A 20,846-nucleotide genomic window follows, 5' to 3' on the forward strand; every position below is an offset into this window, starting at 1 on the left:
GATGGCATACTTTTACCAAAACCAAACACCCGGCCGTCTATTCTTCCAACTCGTTTTACTAAACGAAATTACACATGTTCAAACTACCCACACAAGTTGAATCAGAAGTGTTTTAAGAAGTATGCAACATGTTTCAAATATTACTTTCGTCAGTGTTTTTAGTGCAATATCTTGACGAATGAAGGTAATTTTGTGTCGAATGTGAGCTTGTTAGGATGAGGTCCTGTCCTTTGCATACCTAGGTTGCAGTGGTTGGTGCTTAAGGGAACTACATTCGTGCTGGCAAATTAAGTCTTCTGACCTGCTCTGCACATGTGGCCATGTTCGTGGCTCAAACACTGCTGTGGTGCGAATATCCAAGAAGCGTTTGTTTTGTGATGTATGCAAACTTGCACCAGGGTTGGCAAAATACAAGAAAAGGCTTTGCAGTCGGCGACATCCCACTGATCATTTGCTTTCAATGGGAGCCGCAACGAGGTGCCCTTGTTCAGACGGGCCCGAACACTGCACGGCAGTGCCAGCATATATAAAATTTGTCTAATAAATGCTACCAGTAGGGTTGAGGCAAAGCGACATAGGTTGCCCTGGCAACAGGAATGCAACTTCACATCGGTGCGGTCGCTCTGCTGACCTGGCAACAGGCATGCAGTGTCTGGCGCTACCGGCATGGGGGCCTCAACCCTGGCTCCGCAAGGGCTCGCATGCGGGCGGGAAAAGCAGTTGACAACATTTGAAATTTGTAGCGTTATAAGATAATGAATTTGGGCAGGGACTTTTGAAAACTTTGGAACATCCCGAAAGTGATATAGACGTGCTTGTATTGCTGACATTCTACTGCAAGTGGGTTTGACTATTTGTTGCCCACCACGGTAGCTAAGTGGCTGTGGCGTCGGGCTTCCGAGCTCGAGTTCACGTTTTCACTCTTGGCCAAACAACAACGGCTGCATTGCGATTGTGCTGAAATGCAAAAATGCCCGTGCACTTAGATTTAGGTGCGTGCTAAAGAGCACCAGGTGGTCGAAATTAATGCGGAGTCCCCCGCTACGGTTGTGCATTATAATTGGATTGTGAAACCCCAGAATTGTAATTTCAATCCATTGACAAGGTTATATAAAGATGCAGTGCCAATGACTGCCCCTCACAATGCAGACACCACAGAAGCTTCGCCGTACGACAGTGGTGGTGACCTCGTACGAGGTGGCCATGCGGGACCGTGCCCGGCTGGCACCCCTCGACTGGCTCCTGCTGGTGGTGGACGAGGCGCACCGGCTCAAGAACTTCCGGTGCCGGCTGGTGCGGGAGCTGAGCCAGTACCGGGCCTCCAACCGGCTCCTGCTGACAGGCACCCCGCTGCAGAACAGCCTCACCGAGCTGTGGGCCCTGCTGCACTTCCTCATACCCGAGATCTTCCACGACCTGCATGTGTCAGTGCCCACCTTGCTTTGCCTTGCCTCGCAAACTGCGCCAACAGTCGCATCGGCTCGGTCGGCTGTTTGAAGCAGCAGTACAAATGCAGTCAGCTCCCGTATAAAAGATAAAAATATAACAGTTTCAATCCTAGGGAAGCAGTAGCGCTGTCTTCTGAATTTCTTGTGCTTTCAAGCTTTTAGTTCTGCGCCGAGGCTAAAACTGAGGGTGCGGGATCAAATGCCGGCAGCCACATTACGATGGGGGCAAAGTGTAAAACACTCCGATGTGCCACGCACCTACTTGGGCGCAAAGGACACAATACACAGGAGGGCAGACATACAAAAGAGCATTTGTCGATCCTTGGATACAATGATTTTAGCTAGCTGAGATACGAGGACTCGTTCCACGTTGAATATGTGCTGAGGAATCGAGGAAGTTTGACATGTTGTGGGGGTAGATGCTGTGTTCATGCATGCTCGTGCCAGACACCGATGCTCAAGTCTTCCGAGTTGTGTGTATCTTCTGCACATTGTGTTGCTTGTGCCTTTGATAACCGTTTTTCGTTCAACCCTTGGGCTTTCCTGCACAGGTTTGAGTCCTGGTTTGACCTGGGGGCGTTGTCGGGGGCCAATGACGAGGCGGCACAGTTTATCCAGCGTGAGGAGTCTGACCACATTGTGTCCACCATGCAGGAGATCCTGAAGCCCTTCCTGCTCCGACGGACCAAGGTCAGTGGCCTCTGCTTTGGTTGCTTGCACAGTGGACGTGATGTGAAGCACAGCAAAGATGAGAAGTAGGAAAAGTAGGGACGATGCGAGCGCTGCCTTTCAAATAAAGGTTTATTGGAAACGTGCATACCTGCCAACTCTCCCGCATTGTCCAGACGTAACCTCAATCTCCGGAAAAATAGCTGTCACAGCACAGCATTTCCCTCCCCTTTCTGCTTCCAATGACGGTCATTTTTCTCACCGATGCTGAAGTTCGGCCTGGCCTACTATGCCTCTGCGGCTAGCACAACTTTTGGTTTGAAAGCGGCACCATAGTACTATACCATTACGATAATGCCACGCCGCATGCCGATACCATAGAACCAGCTCTGATACGACAGACTTGAAAGTAATGACATCGCTCTTGTACTTCAGTTGGCTACTGGCCCGGCTAGTAGCGGCTGCGATACTGACTTTTCTAGGTGGCATTAGTTGTAGACCATATTTATCAGTTTCAGTTACAAAGTGGCGCGTTTTCTAAAATCTAAGCAGACCCTACAGTTTTGTATATGATTATTTGGAAAAGCTATCTGCCTAGATTCGAATAAATACGGTAATATGCAGTTTCGTAAAAAGTTGACAAAAACAAACTGTGGCAAAATGTGGGTGAAAATGCATGAAGTGGTGAACAGGGTGAAGAAAGGGGGTTGGTGGGGGCTTGGCTCGGTAGTTGGTACCAATTTAAATCACTCAATTCAAATCACAGGTGGGGCGCTTGCACAGCTAGGGGTGCTTGCTTGGGATCTTATGGTGCTCTAGCAGCGCGTATGGGAAGCACGACAGCATGTGTGAAGTTCGCTCTGATTAGTCACCGGAAGGCACGCCTATTGCATCGAATACGTGAGTTCAGTGTTCATGCATGCAGATTTGTACACTTTGGACCTTTCAACCCGAATGCGAGCACACGGGCTAACTTGCACGCATGCTTGCAGTAGCTGCCGTATGGTTGACCACGGACCCAAGAGTAGGTACTAAAGGACTCCGAAAGTAGAGTTTGCCTGCACAACTGTTTGCTCCAAAATGATAAAGGGCATTCACAGTGCTGCACAGTCGAAAATAACGAAAGTCGCGATGTAACAAACTATTTTCATATCCCAATCTTAGTTCCATTGAAATCTGTGTATGTTTATTTTCGTGATTTAACGATGTTGCTTTGTGACACGGTTTCGATTTAACGAAGTTTTCGACGATTTCAAGCATGTACTTGGAGCCTGTATGTCTAGTAAATAAAAAAAAAAGCTATAAAAATGTCTACTGAAGCATAGGTTATTTCAAGCATCCTTCCTCACTAAAAGTTTGAGTGGCAGGAAAGCTCCCAGAGCGCATGTGCCTGGACCCCGTAGGCAGTAAACAATACTCCGCCGTTTGTTGAGTGCATGAACAATTTGCGGAGGCCGTGGGATGCATGACAGTTTGCAGCGCTTAGAAAAATGCGACAGTTGGCGATTCCTTCTGGGCAAGGGGATGGGGAGAGAATGAATGCGCAGTAACGTGGTCAAGCACACGCTAGGGATGGGGAGGAGCTAGAACGCAGGCACATTTGCCCTCTCCCGTAGCACACGTGTCTCTTCCTCACACGCGGGCCACGGGGTGCCTCATCTTGGAGGTAATCTGCAGCAAGCGCAAAGGGCGAGTCAAGACGGTTGGCGCCTTGATTTGCACTGTGTTCCCGCGTGTCTAGTAAGGTGGTCGCATTATCTCAAGTTTCCGAAACACAGTGCGAAGCATTCGCTTGTGTTGGGATGGTGATTGTCCATGGTCATCGAGTGAGATCTGTTTGTGTTTGCTTGGGCGCGCGTGACCTTACTTCGTGTAGTTGCCTCCTTGCTATTGCCATCAATGCTGCGCCTTCCTGGCAAAACTGAGTTCCTTTTTTTTTTCTCAGGACAAATATTTATTTTGCCACTTTTGTTTTCTAATTTGTCGGTGTCATGATGATGACGGCTGCGGGCACTAAGCACGCTCAGCCATGGTGGCCAAGATTACGGTGCCGTGCGATGCAACACAGGCAAATTTTGGATGCCGTGAGCCCCGTCATTGCAGTGCTCTCTGCGCGATCTGCGGCACGCGCTGGCGCTCATAACCGCGCTATTATTGCCCGACATTGCAGTTTGTTTACGAGTGATTACTAGCAAGATGCTGTCAACCAGGAATGCTCCGGGAATTTGTGAAGTTGTTTCTACTGCTGAAACTTAAAAAAAAACCTCGAATTAACAAAATTTGCGATTTCATGAAGTTTTTCGCTACAAGCACTTCATTATATTGAGGTTAAACTGTATATGATTCATTGTGTTTAATTTTCTGAATATTTGCGCACCTCTATTAGCCACGCTAAACTGTCAGTTGAATCGTCGAACAGGCTGTCCAGCTTCCCCGAAGTCTTGCACACCTTGTTTTTTGGGCAAATGGTGCGTCTCGTCCTGCCGCGCTGTCCCGTGTGTTGCGATTGTGCCAGCGGTTTACTGTGACTTCAGATCTTCCAGGTGTGTATCGAAACGTGAACTGGCCAGAGGTGACCCCAACGTTTTTTCTGCTGACCTCTCCCAGGATGACGTTGTGCTCGAGCTGCCGCGCAAGACTGAGCTACTGGTGTATGCGCAGCTGAGCCCGCTTCAGGAGAAGATTTACAAGATCTGCATGGACCGTGCGTTTGAGGCCGCAGCTGAAACTAAGGTACCTACATCTTTTTGTCAACGTTTTCTTTTTGCGTGTGTGTACGCGTTTAGATTTTCTTGAATGAGTCTCAACATGACACTTTTGACTTGTCATTCTTTTTTTTTTTTGTGCGTGGTAAGTAATGGTCGAAAACTCCTAAAACCTAGATAGATTCCTGGAAAGCGTTGGAGTGCGCCAAGCAATTTACTGTAACTTTTATTTAGTTGCAATTAAAGGTAGACACGGGCAAGTGGAGAGAGTGTCTGCGCCTTCTGAAATCATGGGTTCGTGGCACTTCAAACATTTCTATCTCTGCTATTAATGAACTAATTTGAAAAATTTTTGCGCTAGAACACTCCTTAGAGGGCACATAACGACTTCCAGTGCATAAACAAAATTTGCTATGTGGCCTGGTTAGGGGCCCTTTAAAGGCAAATACTGCCAAATGAATCAATGACCTGTTTCTGCATTTTTTCTGTCTTTTGTTTAATTCGAGCCACCGCACAATTCAACCAGTTTTGTCGGCCCCATCAGGGCTGAATTAATGGAAGTCAACTGTATTGAAGTTCAACCTTCAAAGGAAGTACAGTGAAATCTTGGTAAAACAAACTTCAGGGCACCATGGCAAATTGTTCGTTATTCTGAAAGGTCATCATATTGAAAGCCCCAAAATTAACCATTTCGCCCATCAGTTTGTCAGTTGTCACTGCATGAGCTATCCACGAAAACGTCGCTGTTGGCTCTTGGCCAGCGCTGTTGATATATTCAATGGGTTTGCGAATACCTGAAAAATATTATATTTTTAATATTCATATCTGATTCGAAAACTAGGTATTCTAGACAAATTGAATATATTGCTGGCTGTGCAGCAACGAACATGGTCTTAGCGTTTATTTCCAACTAATCTAAAGAAGTGTCTGATTTTGTGCTGAATTTTGCGATAATTTCATGCTGCTGGCGAAATTTTGCCTGTAAAACGTGCTTAGCCACTGGACGTCTAAGCGTTGCAGGAAAGCCAGCCTCTCAGTAGCAAGGGGCACCCCCAATCCTGAGCTTTTTCAGGGTGTCTACCAACCTGGGAAACCTGGAATTGTCAGGGAATTTCAGTCCGTCTGGAAAAGTCGGGGAATTGTCAGGGAATTTGTCAAAAACCTGGCTAGGTCATGGAAATTGGCAGTCTTTGCGAAGGTCGATGGAAACGATCTTAACCCTAGGTCAGAGCTGATAAAAGTCGCTCCCTTGGCTTCAACCACGGTAAACGGCGGAGCAAAAGTGCACGAAGACGGCAAGGCACAACTATTGTTTCTAGACACTATGCAGAAAATGCAACAATAATGTGATTAAACTCATACTGGAGAAACCGTTTGCATGTCTTAGCTTGGCTCAAAAGCATTCTGGCATGCATTCATATTTAATATGAATGCCATGTTCATGCATTCATATCAAATAATAAATGATGGACCAGACTAACACTGCCATGACACTCATGCACAAAGGCCTTCCTCCAGGCCGGGGAAAAAAAAAACTGATTTCCTTTCTTCATGTGTGCGGGACCTAGCTGTAAAATTGTTTTTGACCGTCCACTAAAGAAGAAAAGTATAGCCAGGTTACACCAAGTATAGCCAGGTTACACCAAGTATAGCCAGGTTATACCAAGTATATCCAAGTTATACCAAATATAGCCAAGTTATAAAAGTATATCCAGGTTTGGTCCAGATTCGACCCATAACTTGCACTCTCGCTCTTTTTATGTCAGTAACGCCAATGCCTGCATCCAAGCGCAGTTGAGCATCCAGTTCTAATGCTGCCCACAACTTTCGTCACTAGCATGGTGGTTTCTGAATGCTCCCCTCAGCTGCATGAGAACCATCTGGGAATACGCTTAGAATTGCCAGGGAAAACCTGGAAAAGTCGGGGAATTCTTAAGTAATTTGGTAGACACCTTATTATTGCTTGACAGCAAATGTGATGAGTGATGGCTGGCACAGGGCTTACTGCCTCCGAGTTTGCGGCAATTTGATGCGGTATAATAAGGCACAGATTGGTGAGAACAGACAATTAAAATATCATTATTTGATATTTGATTCTATATTCTATGCTAAGTATTAGGAACTTGATATTCGCACACCCCTACTATTTCCTCTCTACTGCAGCACCGTATATAGCCTGGCACGTGAGAGACGGTGATGCCGGGAAAACCACCAACAAAGAAGAAGCTCCATGTCACCTCCAAAACACACTGTTTCTTTTTCTTAGTTTGTCTTTCGCATTCCTTGCCACAGACACCGCAAATGTCTTGCCGTATGCGGACGCTTCAGCTATTCCAAAGTGCAAGCGCGTGGAAATGACACTGTGCGGGAATTGCGACTGTGCGGTATCCCTGTAAGCACGGAGGTTATACTTCCGTGCGCATGTAGCTGGTATGGCTGCAGAAAGCACAAAAGAAAGAACAGGCGTGCACAGAAAGAAGCAAGAGATTCGCCTCCATCGCTAGACAACACTTGTCTGAGTGGAGCATGCAACTGCAAAGCCCGATGCGTCTTAGACACCACATTAAGGGGGGACGGGTTTTAGAGACCGAAAAATCGCAAAACAATATCTTGAAAACGGTATTTTCGGAATTTCCAACTATTATTCTACCACTTCGCCAAATTTTGCGCATTCTAAATCAATATCTTAGCTGTAATATAAATTGTTGTCACCAGTGTGGGCTAAATATGAGCCAAAGTTTCCTTTAAAAAACACTTTTTCCACAGCGCGTGACGGCCTCCGCAGTTGTTCGGTCGCACTGACCCGTATATCGTTTGAAAGAGCCGTCTCTCATCTTAATTTTCCTGCCACACCAGCTTCGTCTGCATGTTGGCAGTGAAGAAATTCCACCTCAAAAAGAAGACCCAGTGCGTGCTGTAATTGGTTGACAAATGCATGTGACCCTCAGCTAGCCACGCAGTTGGCTAGACTGGCGTTGTCTGCATCACTCCGCGGCCGCTCCGCACACGCTGTGTATGCCAATAAGGTTTCCCACACTGACAGCGATGCCTACCTCGACTACGAAGTTCGCTGTGAAGTTCAAATTTAGAAAAAAAAAACAGGAAGAGGAAGTTGGCGTACGACGTGGAGAAACGACACTCCGCTTTGGCACTTCCAGATGAGATCAATAAGACGCGTTTATAATCCGATGTTATCGACGCATGGGCGAGTGTCACTCAATGCAGGGCACGTCGGAGTCCATTGGCCGCGTCCAGTTATGCTGGCTGCACCAGTGTGTCGAACCATTGGTCTAACGATAGACGCTGTTCTCACCAACGTGACGTAATGTGTGCATGCACTCATGCTACGTCGGACCGTATTTAGCCCACCCGCTTCCGCAGTCGAGCGACACCGGAGATCCCGGCCTAGTTCCCCAAAGTGCTCCTGACAACGGCCGCGTTTCATCGACGTTTGGGCACGACCCTACTATTCTGTAGCTGAAATTTTTGCGCCGTATTGATAGTGAAGCTTAAGAAAAACTTTAAGCATTAGCGCCAACTCCTGGTACTGACCGAAAACTGAAACTACCAGGTCACGTTGACGACACTGCTGCCGGAACAAACTAGATGCTGGCTATGTCTGCTGAGCATGCATCTGCTGAAAACTTGTAGCGGGTGCTCAGAAGGCATCACCGTAGTGGCACTAGCCAGACAGCCTACATTTCTGGAGGCTACTAATGCAATAGCACTTGTATATATTCAAATATTTCATGGTGTTCTGTCACAAAAGTAAGCTCAGTTTGTTTTTTCAAGTTTTCTCAATCACATTTTTGGTGTTTTTAAAACTTGCCGAAGCGCTATCTTGGTCTTCAGGGCACATAGAACCATAATTTTAACAGAGGCATGTGGCTACATGTGTGTACTACAGAATGCTAGGAGCAGATTTCTTAATTTCGCTTTTGTAAATTTTAACATCTGGCTACTAATTGGACCACATGATTGCCATTTCTGGATATCGAACTTCATATTGCTGTAAAATTGGTAATACCTGCAATATAAGAAAAGTAGTCCTACAGTTATGTTGCATACACTTTGTAGTATCCAGCCATATATCTTTGTAAGCATTCTGGCTGATAGTCTTCTTACAGTTGTTCAGGTGAACAATATCTGGAACCACTCAGTCAATTTAGAAAGTAATTATATTTTGGAAATCAGCATGAAAAACTCAAGGTGGCAAAATTTATTAAATTTAGTCAAAAATTAAAAAAAAAGTTCCTAAACCCCCCGTTTTTCTTGCGGCGCCATCTAGGGTTTTCCGAACCCATGTGCCGCGGCGTCCGCTTTCTGCACCTTGTCGTCTGCTAGCCTACTGTTCCGGCTCCCGTAAAGGATACACGGAAATCTAAGAATCTTCATATTTTATAATGTTAGTTCGCAGCATTGAGGCATTGTTAACATGACACGAAAACTGAATAACCATCGTTATTCTGAAAAATTCGATATTTTCAAGTTGCCAGTACTCAAATATTTTTATGTTGAAGCTATAACTAGTCAACAGGCGACATCTGAAAAGTTTGTTAATGTGGCATTCGTGGTAGCGAGGTTTCACCGTAATCTGCCCACATGGCGGCTGTCACTTTATTTGCCTCCAAGCAGCACTCGGTGATTACTGGGAGGGGCCGAATGCAGTCGCATGTGTCGCAGAGGCCCTCAGTTTCCTCCTATATGCCATAATGCATCAGTTCGGTGTCCCCAGCACCCACCGGTAGTGCAAGAAGTGTCAGCTGCCATACAGTCCAGTTATCACATTTGAATTGCTGAGCACTATACATGGCATGCAACAACCGCAAGATGAATTAGGGGATTGGAGGGACTTGATTTTTCGTTAGCCGCAGCTATATGGTGGAACTGACAATGAAGCAAAAGAAAGCGTAGGGAAAATTCAGCTGTATTTAATTCTGAGAAAAATGGGAAAAGAAAGTGGACAAAAAGACAATGTGCTGCATATGGGTAGTGAACGCATGCCTTCTGCGTTACACATGAGGTGCTTTATAAATTAAGCTACTGTGGTGGCGGTGCCCCCACATTCACAAACAAGGATGCAGAGAGTTTTTGGTAATCCTTGAAAGCTTTTCTATCTGGAACTGCCATTTTCAAGCGTTGAGCTATCACGGAATGCATAAATATCCCTAAATTTTGCTTTTGGCTAAGCTTAGTGGGTTTCCATGGTAGAGTGTATAAGCGCGACTGGACGAGGACGAAGAAAGAAACAGATACTTTCTCTTTCTTCGTCCTCGTCTAGTCGCGCTTATACACTCTACCATGGATTCTAACCAACTAGCCCGCCAACGTGTTTTAACTTAGTGGGTTTGTTTGTGTATTTGACCACGAGGCTTGTGAAAGTCGAGAGTCAAGCCAATCCAATCTGATTAGCATCTTTGCAGTATGGAACCATCTTGTGTGTAGTGCCTGGTGATGGTTTATGCAGAAGAGACATAGCAAGCACCTTTTCTCCTTTTTCGTTCTGCATGCTATTAAAAAAATGTGCTTGTTGTTTAAATGGACACTAAAGAGAAAAGTTATTCGAGTTGTACTAATAAATTAGTCTTCTACCATGTCAAAAAAGCCACTCTTACTGTGAAAAGACATTTAGTTTGCCAGGAAACAGGCAAAAACAAAAAATGGGTGGTGACACCGCCTTGAAGTGCCCGCACAAGCTCCTGCGACATTGTGTATCTTGATGGCATATGCTTGAGCGTAGGTAGTTTTTGCCAGCAATGATCAGGGAGAATGAGCTGAAATAGCTCGTTTTGATAACTTTTGCCGAGCCGCAGCTGCCCGAATTGGAAAAGTACTTGGAAATCTGACGTTAAACTTGTCATACTGGCACACCGGTGTTTTGGCGCAAAATTCAAAAAAGAGAAATTTTGACTTTCATTTTCTCTTTGATCAACAAAACTAATGAAAATAGAGTTTTGAAAGGAAAATGCATTTGTCTCAAGTGATTTAGTGTTTATCTCTAGTGTATCTTTAAAACAGTGTTTTGTTTTCATGCTGTCTCGCATATGGTGCATTATTCCTCGGAAATGTTTTGTCAACTCCTTTAAAACCCAATAAACTTCTTGTGCAAAAGCTGTTGTGAACCGTGCAACAGTGGTACAGTGGGATTTAGTGAGTGAGCTAGCACGTGCCAATGACATCCTCCATGCAGGACGAAGCTGCCGAAGAAGTGGAAGAGAAGCCTTTGGGCCGGGGACGGCGCACCTCGAGGAAAAAGCCTGTCAAGTACACAGTTCCCGGAGAGGACGACATCTTCGCCCACAACAGCGACGACGACGAGGAGAACTCTCGCGACAGTGGCATCAGGTGGGTGGAAGCAGTGGATCGGGAATCTCAACAGTGGCGGGAATCTGACAGAGGCGGCCCCGGCCGATGTGTCGCCATTCGGTGTTCGGGTGCTCTGCGTTCGATCCCCGCATCGGGCTGACGTAGAGGAGCGTATGCAATGGGGCAGAAGCACTCGCAGAGACAAAGTCCGTGCACATGTTCGTGTGTGGCGCTCCTTTTCCGCCGATAACAACAAAGTGGGGCACCCGCTTCCGTGGCATTGAGCACGAGTGACTCCGCGGCGCAGGCGACGTGCAGCACTGCGAGAGTCTCTGCACCAAATATTCAAAAAATTGAATAGTTGATATTCGATTTACGAATTGAATTACTCGTACATTCACTACAGTTGCCGACTGATTTTTTAGACTCCAAAAATCCGGACTTTGTGGTTATTCCGGACTTTATAAATGCACTGTCGGGGTTCCTACAAAGCTAATGCACTTCCCCAACCAATTTTTCGGACGAATTTAGGCCTGAAAGTTCTATTTTCCAGACTAAATCGCTTCATCATCATCGTCATCATCAGCCTAGTTACGCCCACTGCAGGGCAAAGGCCTCTCCCATACTTCTCCAACAACCCCGGCCATGTACTAATTGTGGCCATGTCATCCCTGCAAACTTCTTAATCTCATCCGCCCACCTAACTTTCTGCGGCTCCCTGCTATGCTTCCCTTCCCTTGGAATCCAGTCCGTAAACCTTAATGACCATCGGTTATCTTCCCTCCTCATTACAGTCCTGCCCATGCCCATTTCTTTTTCTTGATTTCGACTAAGATGTCATTAACTCGTGTTTCTTCCCTCACCCACTGTGCTCTTTTCTTATCCCTTAACGTTACACCCATCATCCTTCTTTCAATAGCTCGTTGCGTCGTCCTCAACTTAAGTAGAACCCTTTTCTTAAGCCTCCAGGTTTCTGCCTCGTAGGTGAGTACTGGTAAGACACAGCTATTATACACTTTTCTCTTGAGGGATAATGGCAACCTGCTGTTCATGATCTGAGAATGCCTGCCAAATGCACCCCAGCCCATTCTTCTTCCGATTATTTCCGTCTCATGATCCGGATCCGCCGTCACTACCTGCCCTAAGTAGATGTATTCCCTTACGACTTCCAGTGCCTCGCTGCCTATTGTAAATTGCTGTTCTCTCCCGAGACTGTTAAGCATTACTTTAGTTTTCTGCAGATTAATTTTTAGACCCACTCTTCTGCTTTGCCTCTCCAGGTCAGTGAGCATGCATTGCAATTGGTCCCCTGAGTTACTAAGCAAGGCAATATCATCAGCGAATCGCAAGTTAATAAGGTATTCTCCATTAACCTTGATCCCCAATTCTTCCCAATCCAGGTCTCTGAATACCTCCTGTAAACACGCTGTGAATAGCATTGGAGATATCGTATCTCCCTGCCTGACGCCTTTCTTTATTAGGATTTTGTTGCTTACTTTATGGAGGACTAAATCGCTTGTTCCGAGCCATACCATCTGATCTTGGCGTCCACCATCTTGGATATTCCGCCAGCTTGACTTTCGGTGGCCTGCTCTATAGCCTCCAAGATTTGAAGGCGCACATTTATAGGTCTCTTCGATTTTCCACTTCTGGCTACCCGCGAGCTGCCAGAGCCAGCCAGAGCGTCTTTGTTTTTCTCAGCTTGCTCCGGCCACTGCGTCAAGCACTTCCGCCGGGCGTTTGTTTTGCTTGGGTTGGACGGTTCTGGCTACCCGCGGGATGCCAGAACCTGCCAGGATGGTTTTGGTCTGGCTGCTCTCTGGAAGTTCTGTGGCTAGCAGATGACTAAAAGAGGCGATGGGCGCTTGAGGACTTAAACGGTCCTGCGAGGAGTTTTTGTTCCACTCTCAGTCAAGATTTCAAAATATCCGCAATTTGGCCCAAAAATATTTCGAGATAAAGGGCAATAAATACATGGCACGTATGCCAAATGGTGCGGTGCTGCAGAAAATTTCGACTTAGCCAATTTGTGGAGATATGCTAGTTCGAGTTACCGGGGTGTTACTGTATGTCTGGAATGCAGAAATAAAGTCTCTTGCGTTGTTGCATTGCATGATCGCGCTTGAATGTCTGTTGTGTTGTCATTATTCAGTATATGCCTCCGCCTTCCAACAGTCCCCAAATGTCCAGCTCTCCAAATTTTCTGGGGAGAACCCTCCTTCAGAGGTTCCGAAAGGTCTTGTACCCTCCTGTATGACACTCGCTGAGCTTGCGTGAAATTGCTTGGTGCTGTAGTGAGCATCACATTCACCGTGTGTTTCTGCAATTTCTGGGAGACAGTTCAGCGTCGTCCAAGGACGAAGCCCGTGACCCGTACGAGCAGCTTCGCCGGAGCAAAAACCCACTGATGGACTTGCGGAAAGTGTGCAACCACCCGTATCTCTTCCATGGGCTGTGCGAGGAGGACGACGGCACCAACGGCGAGCACCTGGTCCAGGCCTGCGGCAAGCTCCGGCTTCTGGACTGCATGCTCCGCGAGCTCAAGCGCCGGGGCCACAAGGTGCGCCGATTCGAACATAGTGTGTCTCAAAATAAATTGTCTGAGGAATCCCTGGCCAGAGTGCGGCAGTTCAGCCAGCATGGGAATGATGGGTGGGATGTGGATTCACGCGAGCTTTGTTTTTCAGTTTTCAAACGGCTTTGTCACTTTGCAAATTGATCGTTTTCAATGTTATGTTGCATTATAACTGCAACAATTCGCAACTATTCGGCATGTGTGCAGTCGTGTTGCCTTGCTGTGTTTGAAAACATATGATTGCTTGGAAATACAGAAAGATCCACCGCGGTTGCATAGTGGCGATGGTGTTGGGCTACTAAGCACGAGGTCGTGGAATCGAATCCTGGCCACAGTGGCCTCATTTTGATGGGGGCGAAATGCTGAAACACCCATGTGCTTAGATTTAGGTGCACGTTAAAGAACCCCAGGTGGTCCAAATTTCCAAGGTCCCTCACTGTGGCGTGCTTCATAGTGAGATCGTGGGTTTAGCACGTAAAACCCCATAATTTTTTTTTTAATGCAGAAAGGTGAAGCATAACAAAACAGTGCCACAAGAATGTCTAAAGCCACCAAGCATGAAAAATGTATACCACCCATCATTCCTGTTGTGCGTGTCTCTGGAGTGGGACGGTGTGGGACTACACGGGTAGTGGAGGTGGTGGAGCTGTGAGTATTGCCAGGGGTTACACCACTGGCTCCCCCCTCCTTCCAATGGCTCACCAAGGCAGAACTGTCCGGTTGCTGTGTGAGTGAGTGAGTGAGTGAATAAACTTTTATTTGGTCCAGCAAAGCGCGATAAAACGTGCATCCGGTTGCTGTATGCTGCCATTATATACCGCTTGTGTTTCATCAAACCTGTTGCTTTAATTCAGATGTGCATCTCTGCACAAAACACATTTCCCCTGGTAGCCGAACGTTTGCATGCTTGAATGTGCCTTGGAGTAATGGAAGCCAGTGGGTGATGTGCCATTTTTTTTTCTTTTGTGCAGTCAAGAGATTGTCAGAAATAAGACAGATGGGAAAGGCAAAAGTTAAAAGTTTGCTTGAGTAATGAATTGGTAGTTGCTGTGTAGTGCTTTCTCCCTATTTCGTGTATTTCTCAGGTGCACAGTCTTGCCAGGCCCGCCTACATGGTTGCATCGTGTCTTGCACTCGCGCAGGTGCTCATATTTTCTCAAATGTGTCGCGTGTTGGACATCCTCGAGGACTACTGCGTCATGCGGCGGTTCAAGTTCTGTCGCCTCGACGGGACAACAAGGGTGGAGGACAGGCAGCAGCAGATGAAGCTCTTCAACGAGAACCCAGAGTAAGTTGCGGGCAATGCGGGTGAGTTCTTTTAGGAGGTACGACGCAGCCAGATCTACTGTGTCGGTGGCTTAGCGGTTGTGCAGTTCTGGCGCCGAACACAAGGTTATGGGTTTGATTTTGTTGCACATATTCTTGCCACTTTTTTGTGTAGTTCTCAATATGCTAGTACAAGCTTGAATCGTCGGTTCCCTTAAAATGCGATATACCATACACTCTGGTGTAAGGACCGCACTTGCTCTTTATGAATTTGCATCCGAACGTCTTGGTGGGGCTTGTATTTGAGCAAAATGGCAAATAAGTTTGGATATAACTTAAAAAACAAACATGCTTGCCGCCATGTGCAGTGAGCTTGGGAGGCCTTTATATCGGTTTCGCTTGCTAACCTAATCATTGTTGCAGCTACATCACCGCAGAGCAGGTCCAGTTGGAATGCGGTTCATTGCAAGCGCACTGTTACAAGATGAAGCATTCCTCGGACATGGCGTTGCACATTATGCCACACATAAGGTTGCACAATAAAAAAATAATAATAATAAGAAGAAAACAGCCGGAGTTCTAACGCAAAACAGTAGTGCTGGTGTACTGTCAGCTTCAGATGAAATGCAAATGGCAGAGCGCGTGGCCAAAGCATAACTGAAGGTGTAGTGCGTGCCGTCCAGTCACCACCATTGACAGGCACGCACATCTGGTTTGACAGCACTGGGCAATGATACTCCCCTTATACTGGGATGTTTTCGTTTCTGTTCTGGCTCTCTTTGATTTTAAAGCGAGAAAATAAGAAGACAGAAGCTAAAATATTACGGTATAGGGCGAGTATTATCGCACAGTGTAACGAAACTGTATGTGCTACCAGCATCAAATGAGACACTAGGAGCGGTCTGCATGGTACAGTTTGCATCATCATTACAGTGACGTCGTCTTTTCTCACTTTCAAATAAAAGAGAACCAGAACGGATACGAAAATTGCGCATTGCAGTCAAACCGGATTTGCGTGCCTCTCACTGGTGATGGCTGGACAGTGCACACAATACCTTCAGTTATGCTTTGGCCAAATGCTCCACTGTTCGCAAGAGCTTTGCGGGTGTTAGCGTTGGTGCATGGAGGAGTGAAGAGTTTTAGAATAGGGCTTTGCGTTTTGGGATAGCGTCTTATGCTAACAGCGCCACTACGGCGTCAAAGAAAAGCTATCAGAAATAATTAAATAAAATATACCATTTTATAATAGGAATAGGAATTTTTACTAGTGCGTATTCACGTTTAATTACACTTCGGAGGTTATTCTGTAAGCAGCAAACAATTTGTTGCGCTTAGTTTTGAGCAAACCAACTTTACTAGCCTTCACCAGCCAAGCTTAGCCGTGTTAGGCCTACGAGCCATAAAATCCACAATTGAATTCGGAATCAGCGGCGTCTAATGAATCAATCTTCATAACACATGCCAGTTGAGAGAAAGCGATAACCGCAGTCACTTCTCCTAGCTTGCGAACTTCACGCGTTACGACGAATCGAACCCAGTTTGGTGCTAGGCTAGAGCCGTCGCTTCGATGGGTGCCGCCGTGTTTGCGGATGCAAAGCTTTTGGGGCCGCTATTTGGACTCCCGCTAAATCGGTGAAATAGCGTTCCCAATGCAAAACCCAAACGCAGTTTGCGTCTCGCGCATGCGCAGTGGCTTCGACGCTATTTCTTTGGGGGCCCCAAAACGTTTGGGGCCCCTATTCTAAAACTCTCTTATGGCAATGTCGTGCATTGCCGATGTTCAGTGGGCGGATCAGCCATCTTCTGTTTCGGTAGCAAGTCGAATGAAGCTGAGAAACGACGTGGCCAGGAACGACTTCAGTGCAATGAACAAAGACAAGCACGAGTGAGCTAATCCGTTAGCAGAATTGTGCAGAATGATAGCCATCGAATAAAGAACCAACTGTGAGCACCTAGCCATACAGCTGGCCCAGCGAGCAATCTGGGAGCAGTGCCGGCAGCGCAGCTTGCGCCGTCCATTCATGTTTCTGAGGGTGGTGTGGCGCAGAGCTATGGGCGCAGCCCATTCGTGTTTGGAGGGGTGGAAGGGCAACGGGAAAGATGCACGCGAGGCTGGCGTGCATCTCTCATGGAGAGAGGCGTGCGGCGGCAGTTTGAGCAACGGCCCATCGTGCAGAGGCCTGCATTTCACTTGTTGTTTTTTCTGTTCAAGGATTTCGCGTTCCATTACTTCCCGCACAAATTCCCCACAGCCAGACTTCATCATTATAACCAATGATGCGGCATGGGGACATTGTAGTAAGCAAGCTATATCCCCATAGAAAACATACAAAAGTTCATGGTGCAGCTGCTTTTCATTGTTATAACCGATACATTGTCAAGACCGATACAGTCGAACTCGGATATATCGAACCCGCATATTTGAATTATTGGCTATATCGAACACACAGATTACGCCCTTGAAAATACTGTGTAAAAGTATAGGACAAATGCGTAGTGTATCGAATTCCATTTTCGTCGGACATTCGATTTATCGAACGCCGCGCTGCACCGCGCCCCTGGAAGGTACGCCTCTCCCAAAGACATTCGTGTCCGGTCCTCAGAGGAAAACATTTCTGCAGTCAGTCAGCAGGTTCCTCCTCTGCACATGCACGGCTGTCGCCTAGCGACGGAGACGCAGTGCCTTTCCCCCTTTCTTGCGCCCCACCGGCACGAGCTCTCTCGCTCCTCCTGTACCGCCGGCGTGTGCATTGGGCAAGGTGATTGGAGCTCAACGAAGAGAGTGTGCGGCATTGAGATGCGGTGACGTTTCCAAGCCACGCTTCCTGGGGAAAGGAAGAGAGAGTGAGGGGTCGGCACAGTCGCTGCCAGAGGGGGCTCAAAAAACAAAGCATAGCGAAGCGGCAGTTGCACCCACAGCGCCTTCGACGGCATATTCCGCCGATCTTTTTCCCCGCTCTCTTCTTTCTTTTCCCTTTGTCGTTCCTTCGCAGCCGCGCTGACTGCCGCTCGAACGTTGGTTCTTTATTCTATGAACGGGCTTCGCTCGGACTGCTCCATCTGCGCATCGCGCGTTTTCTTGTGTGTACCTGTGTTTCAACGTGCCGTGTGTAGCATGTATGACTGCGGTCATCTGGTGAGCTATGGCATCCGCGGACATGAAAAAGAGGAAGAATCTGGACTTTGCAAGAAAGTTTGATGTAATCCGGTGTGTCGAGAACGAAGAAAAGAAGTCCTCCGTGGCAGACGCATTCGGCATTCCGCGGTGTACTTTAAGTACGTTGTTAAAAAACGAGCAGGACATCAAGCTTAAAGCAGGTGAGGAAAGTCGCTCGGGAGCATGTCGTGTGCGCCCTGCTGCTTTTGACAAAGTGGAGTAGGCACTCTATACATGGTTTCTTGAAATCTGAGTGAAAAATATTCCCATGGATGGCCCGATGTTAATCGAAAAGGCCAAATGGTTTGCTACGGCTCTTGGCGAAGAGAACTTTTGCGGTGGCGCTGGATGGCTGCAATGGTTTAAAAACCGCCACGGCATTGTAGGAAAGGCCATTTCAGACGAAAGTGGGGCTGTCAGCAGCCAGGAGATGCAGCAGTGGCTTTCTGAGGAGTGGCCGAAGATCACTGCGAAGTTTTCGCCTGCAGAAATCTTCAATGCAGACGGAACTGGTCTCTTTTGGCAAACATTGCCGAATAAGACACTCGCTTTTCGTGGAATCTCATGTCACAGTGGTAAAATGAGCAAAGTGCGTGTGCCGGTACTGCTTGCAGCCAACATGGACGGCTCGTGCAAGCTACGGCCATTCGTGATCGGGAAGAGCAAGTCACCGCGCTGCCTTAAGAACTGTAAACAGCTTCCCGTCCTCTATGGCTGTAATAGGAAGGCCTGGATGACTCATCAACTTTTTGTTGAATGGCTGCAGGCTTGGGACGCTCAGTTGGGCAAGTCGGGCCGCCGAGTTTGCCTTCTGGTAGACAGCTGTTCGGCCCATCAAACGACTTGCAAGCTGCAGCACATCGAATTGAAGTTTCTCCCGCCGAACACCACAGCGACACTGCAGCCCCTCGACCAGGGTATCATAAAGGCATTCAAGGTAGGCTATCGGAAGCGACTTATTCAACGGCTCCTCGTAAACCTCCGCATGGGAACCAATCTCAAGATTGACCTCCTCGGCGCGATCCAGATGATTACCAGCGCTTGGGGCGACGTGAAGCAGGCCACAGTAGCCAACTGTTTCGGTAAAGCAGGCCTTGAAGTGGCCGGAGATGAATGTCCGGAAGCTTTAGATGACGATGGGTGCTTGGAGGACGCGTTTTGCAACTTGTCCCATTTTCCCGGCGCCGTCCCGTCCGACGTTACTGTTGATGACTTCATTAACGCTGACAGCAAAGTTCAAGCGGTAGCCGACCTCGCTGATGAGGACATTGTGGCCGGAATAGCTGGCGTTCAAGACGGTGATTCCAGCGACGACGAGGGCAACTCTGTTTTCGAAGAAACGTGTCCGTGCACAGCCACTGAACTGGCGTCAGCGTTCAGCCTGATTTGGTGCTGTTGCGGCGAAATGGAAGGCACTGGGCTCTCGCACCTGGACAGTCTCGAGAAGATTGAGACTAGTGTTTTCAACTTCATTTCCCACAGGAAAAAGCAGCCCAAAATTTGTGATTTTTTTTCTGTGAAATAAAGTGCTTTCATATTGTGTGCACATGCTATGTGATTCGCGGCTGTTCCAATTGGTAAGCCACAATTTTTTATGATCGCGAGTGCTTTTTTTGGCCTATATCTGTATATCGAATTTTCACTATATCGAACTATTTTCCGATCCCCGTCGAATTCGATATATCCGGGTTTGACTATTGCTATAAGTGGGTTTGACCGTATCACATTCAGAGGTGAAGCTGTCCTTGGATGCAGGCTTGGATGTCTCACCATGGCTGAGACTGCGTAAAGAAAAACTTGGGAATATGATACAGTCGAATACAGTCAGATAACGAACACGTTAGTTCTGTGAAAAGTGGTTGTATCAGTAGTTTGTTATATGTGGACTCGTTCTTCAAAATGTGCAAAAATTAACGACACTGTAGCTGGCTTTGGCAGTTATGATTCAACACCACTTTGGTATGAAAATAGGATTTTCAGTACCTCCTTTATGCTTCCGACACTTTTCTGCATCCGACTACAAGTTCCCATTAAAATAATTCAAATAACTAAATGTACCATTGTAGCCTCTTTGAAATGGCACCCAGTCGGATCCGATCACCTGCCATTTCAAAACTACGAGAGCATATGCCACCATCTTTTCTTTGAGAGTTTGTGATATCTTTTACTATAAGTGGGACAAGAGTGGATTCTGCATTAATAATGCAGTGTTCAAGTTGGCTGGAAGCTGAAACCACCGTGGCATGCTTGCATATTGCAAAGATCTTGGCGTTACGACTGCAACGTCGGCCACACTTGCGGTAGGAGCCCCGAACTTACCTTTTTGCTATGCCGCTTGTGGGGTCTCTCACACCCGTGCTCTTGGGACAAAGGAACGACAACACAGTAGTGCAAACAATCACAAGGGCATTTATTGCACCTTTCATAGATCAGTGCCTGCTAGCCGAGTTGCTATCCACAAAACATGCCGATGGGCGCGCGACAAATCTAGAAGTCTGACTCACCGCGACCGGAAGCGAGCGAATATGTTCGCCCCATGCTGGATCCCAAGGCCTGGTCGTTCGCGTGTATGGTCACGCGAATCGTGGCGCGTTCGAGGGCGGCCACGCGAGGCGGTCTCGCAGAAGCATGGGTCGGCGCGCACGCAGGAGACGTCCCCGCCGTGCGCCGACCCGCCGGGCAAGAGGGTCGCTGCACGTGCGGCACGGCCGTCCCGCTTG

General features: G+C 47.3%; 1 protein-coding gene across 1 annotated transcript in view; it reads left to right on the plus strand.

Moving 5' to 3' along the window:
• Window positions 1–20,846, plus strand: part of LOC142590527 (lymphoid-specific helicase-like) — a 55,432-nt gene that overhangs the window by 23,871 nt on the left and 10,715 nt on the right. Inside the window, exons 7-12 of the mRNA XM_075702719.1 lie at window positions 1,150–1,424; window positions 2,000–2,138; window positions 4,725–4,850; window positions 11,013–11,167; window positions 13,469–13,688; window positions 14,846–14,991. Of these exons, the coding sequence (XP_075558834.1) occupies window positions 1,150–1,424; window positions 2,000–2,138; window positions 4,725–4,850; window positions 11,013–11,167; window positions 13,469–13,688; window positions 14,846–14,991 (1,061 nt within the window). The remainder of the gene's footprint in view (window positions 1–1,149; window positions 1,425–1,999; window positions 2,139–4,724; window positions 4,851–11,012; window positions 11,168–13,468; window positions 13,689–14,845; window positions 14,992–20,846) is intronic.

The sequence above is a fragment of the Dermacentor variabilis genome, chromosome 8 (assembly GCF_050947875.1).
Source record: "Dermacentor variabilis isolate Ectoservices chromosome 8, ASM5094787v1, whole genome shotgun sequence".
NCBI classification, from domain to species: Eukaryota; Metazoa; Arthropoda; class Arachnida; order Ixodida; family Ixodidae; genus Dermacentor; species Dermacentor variabilis.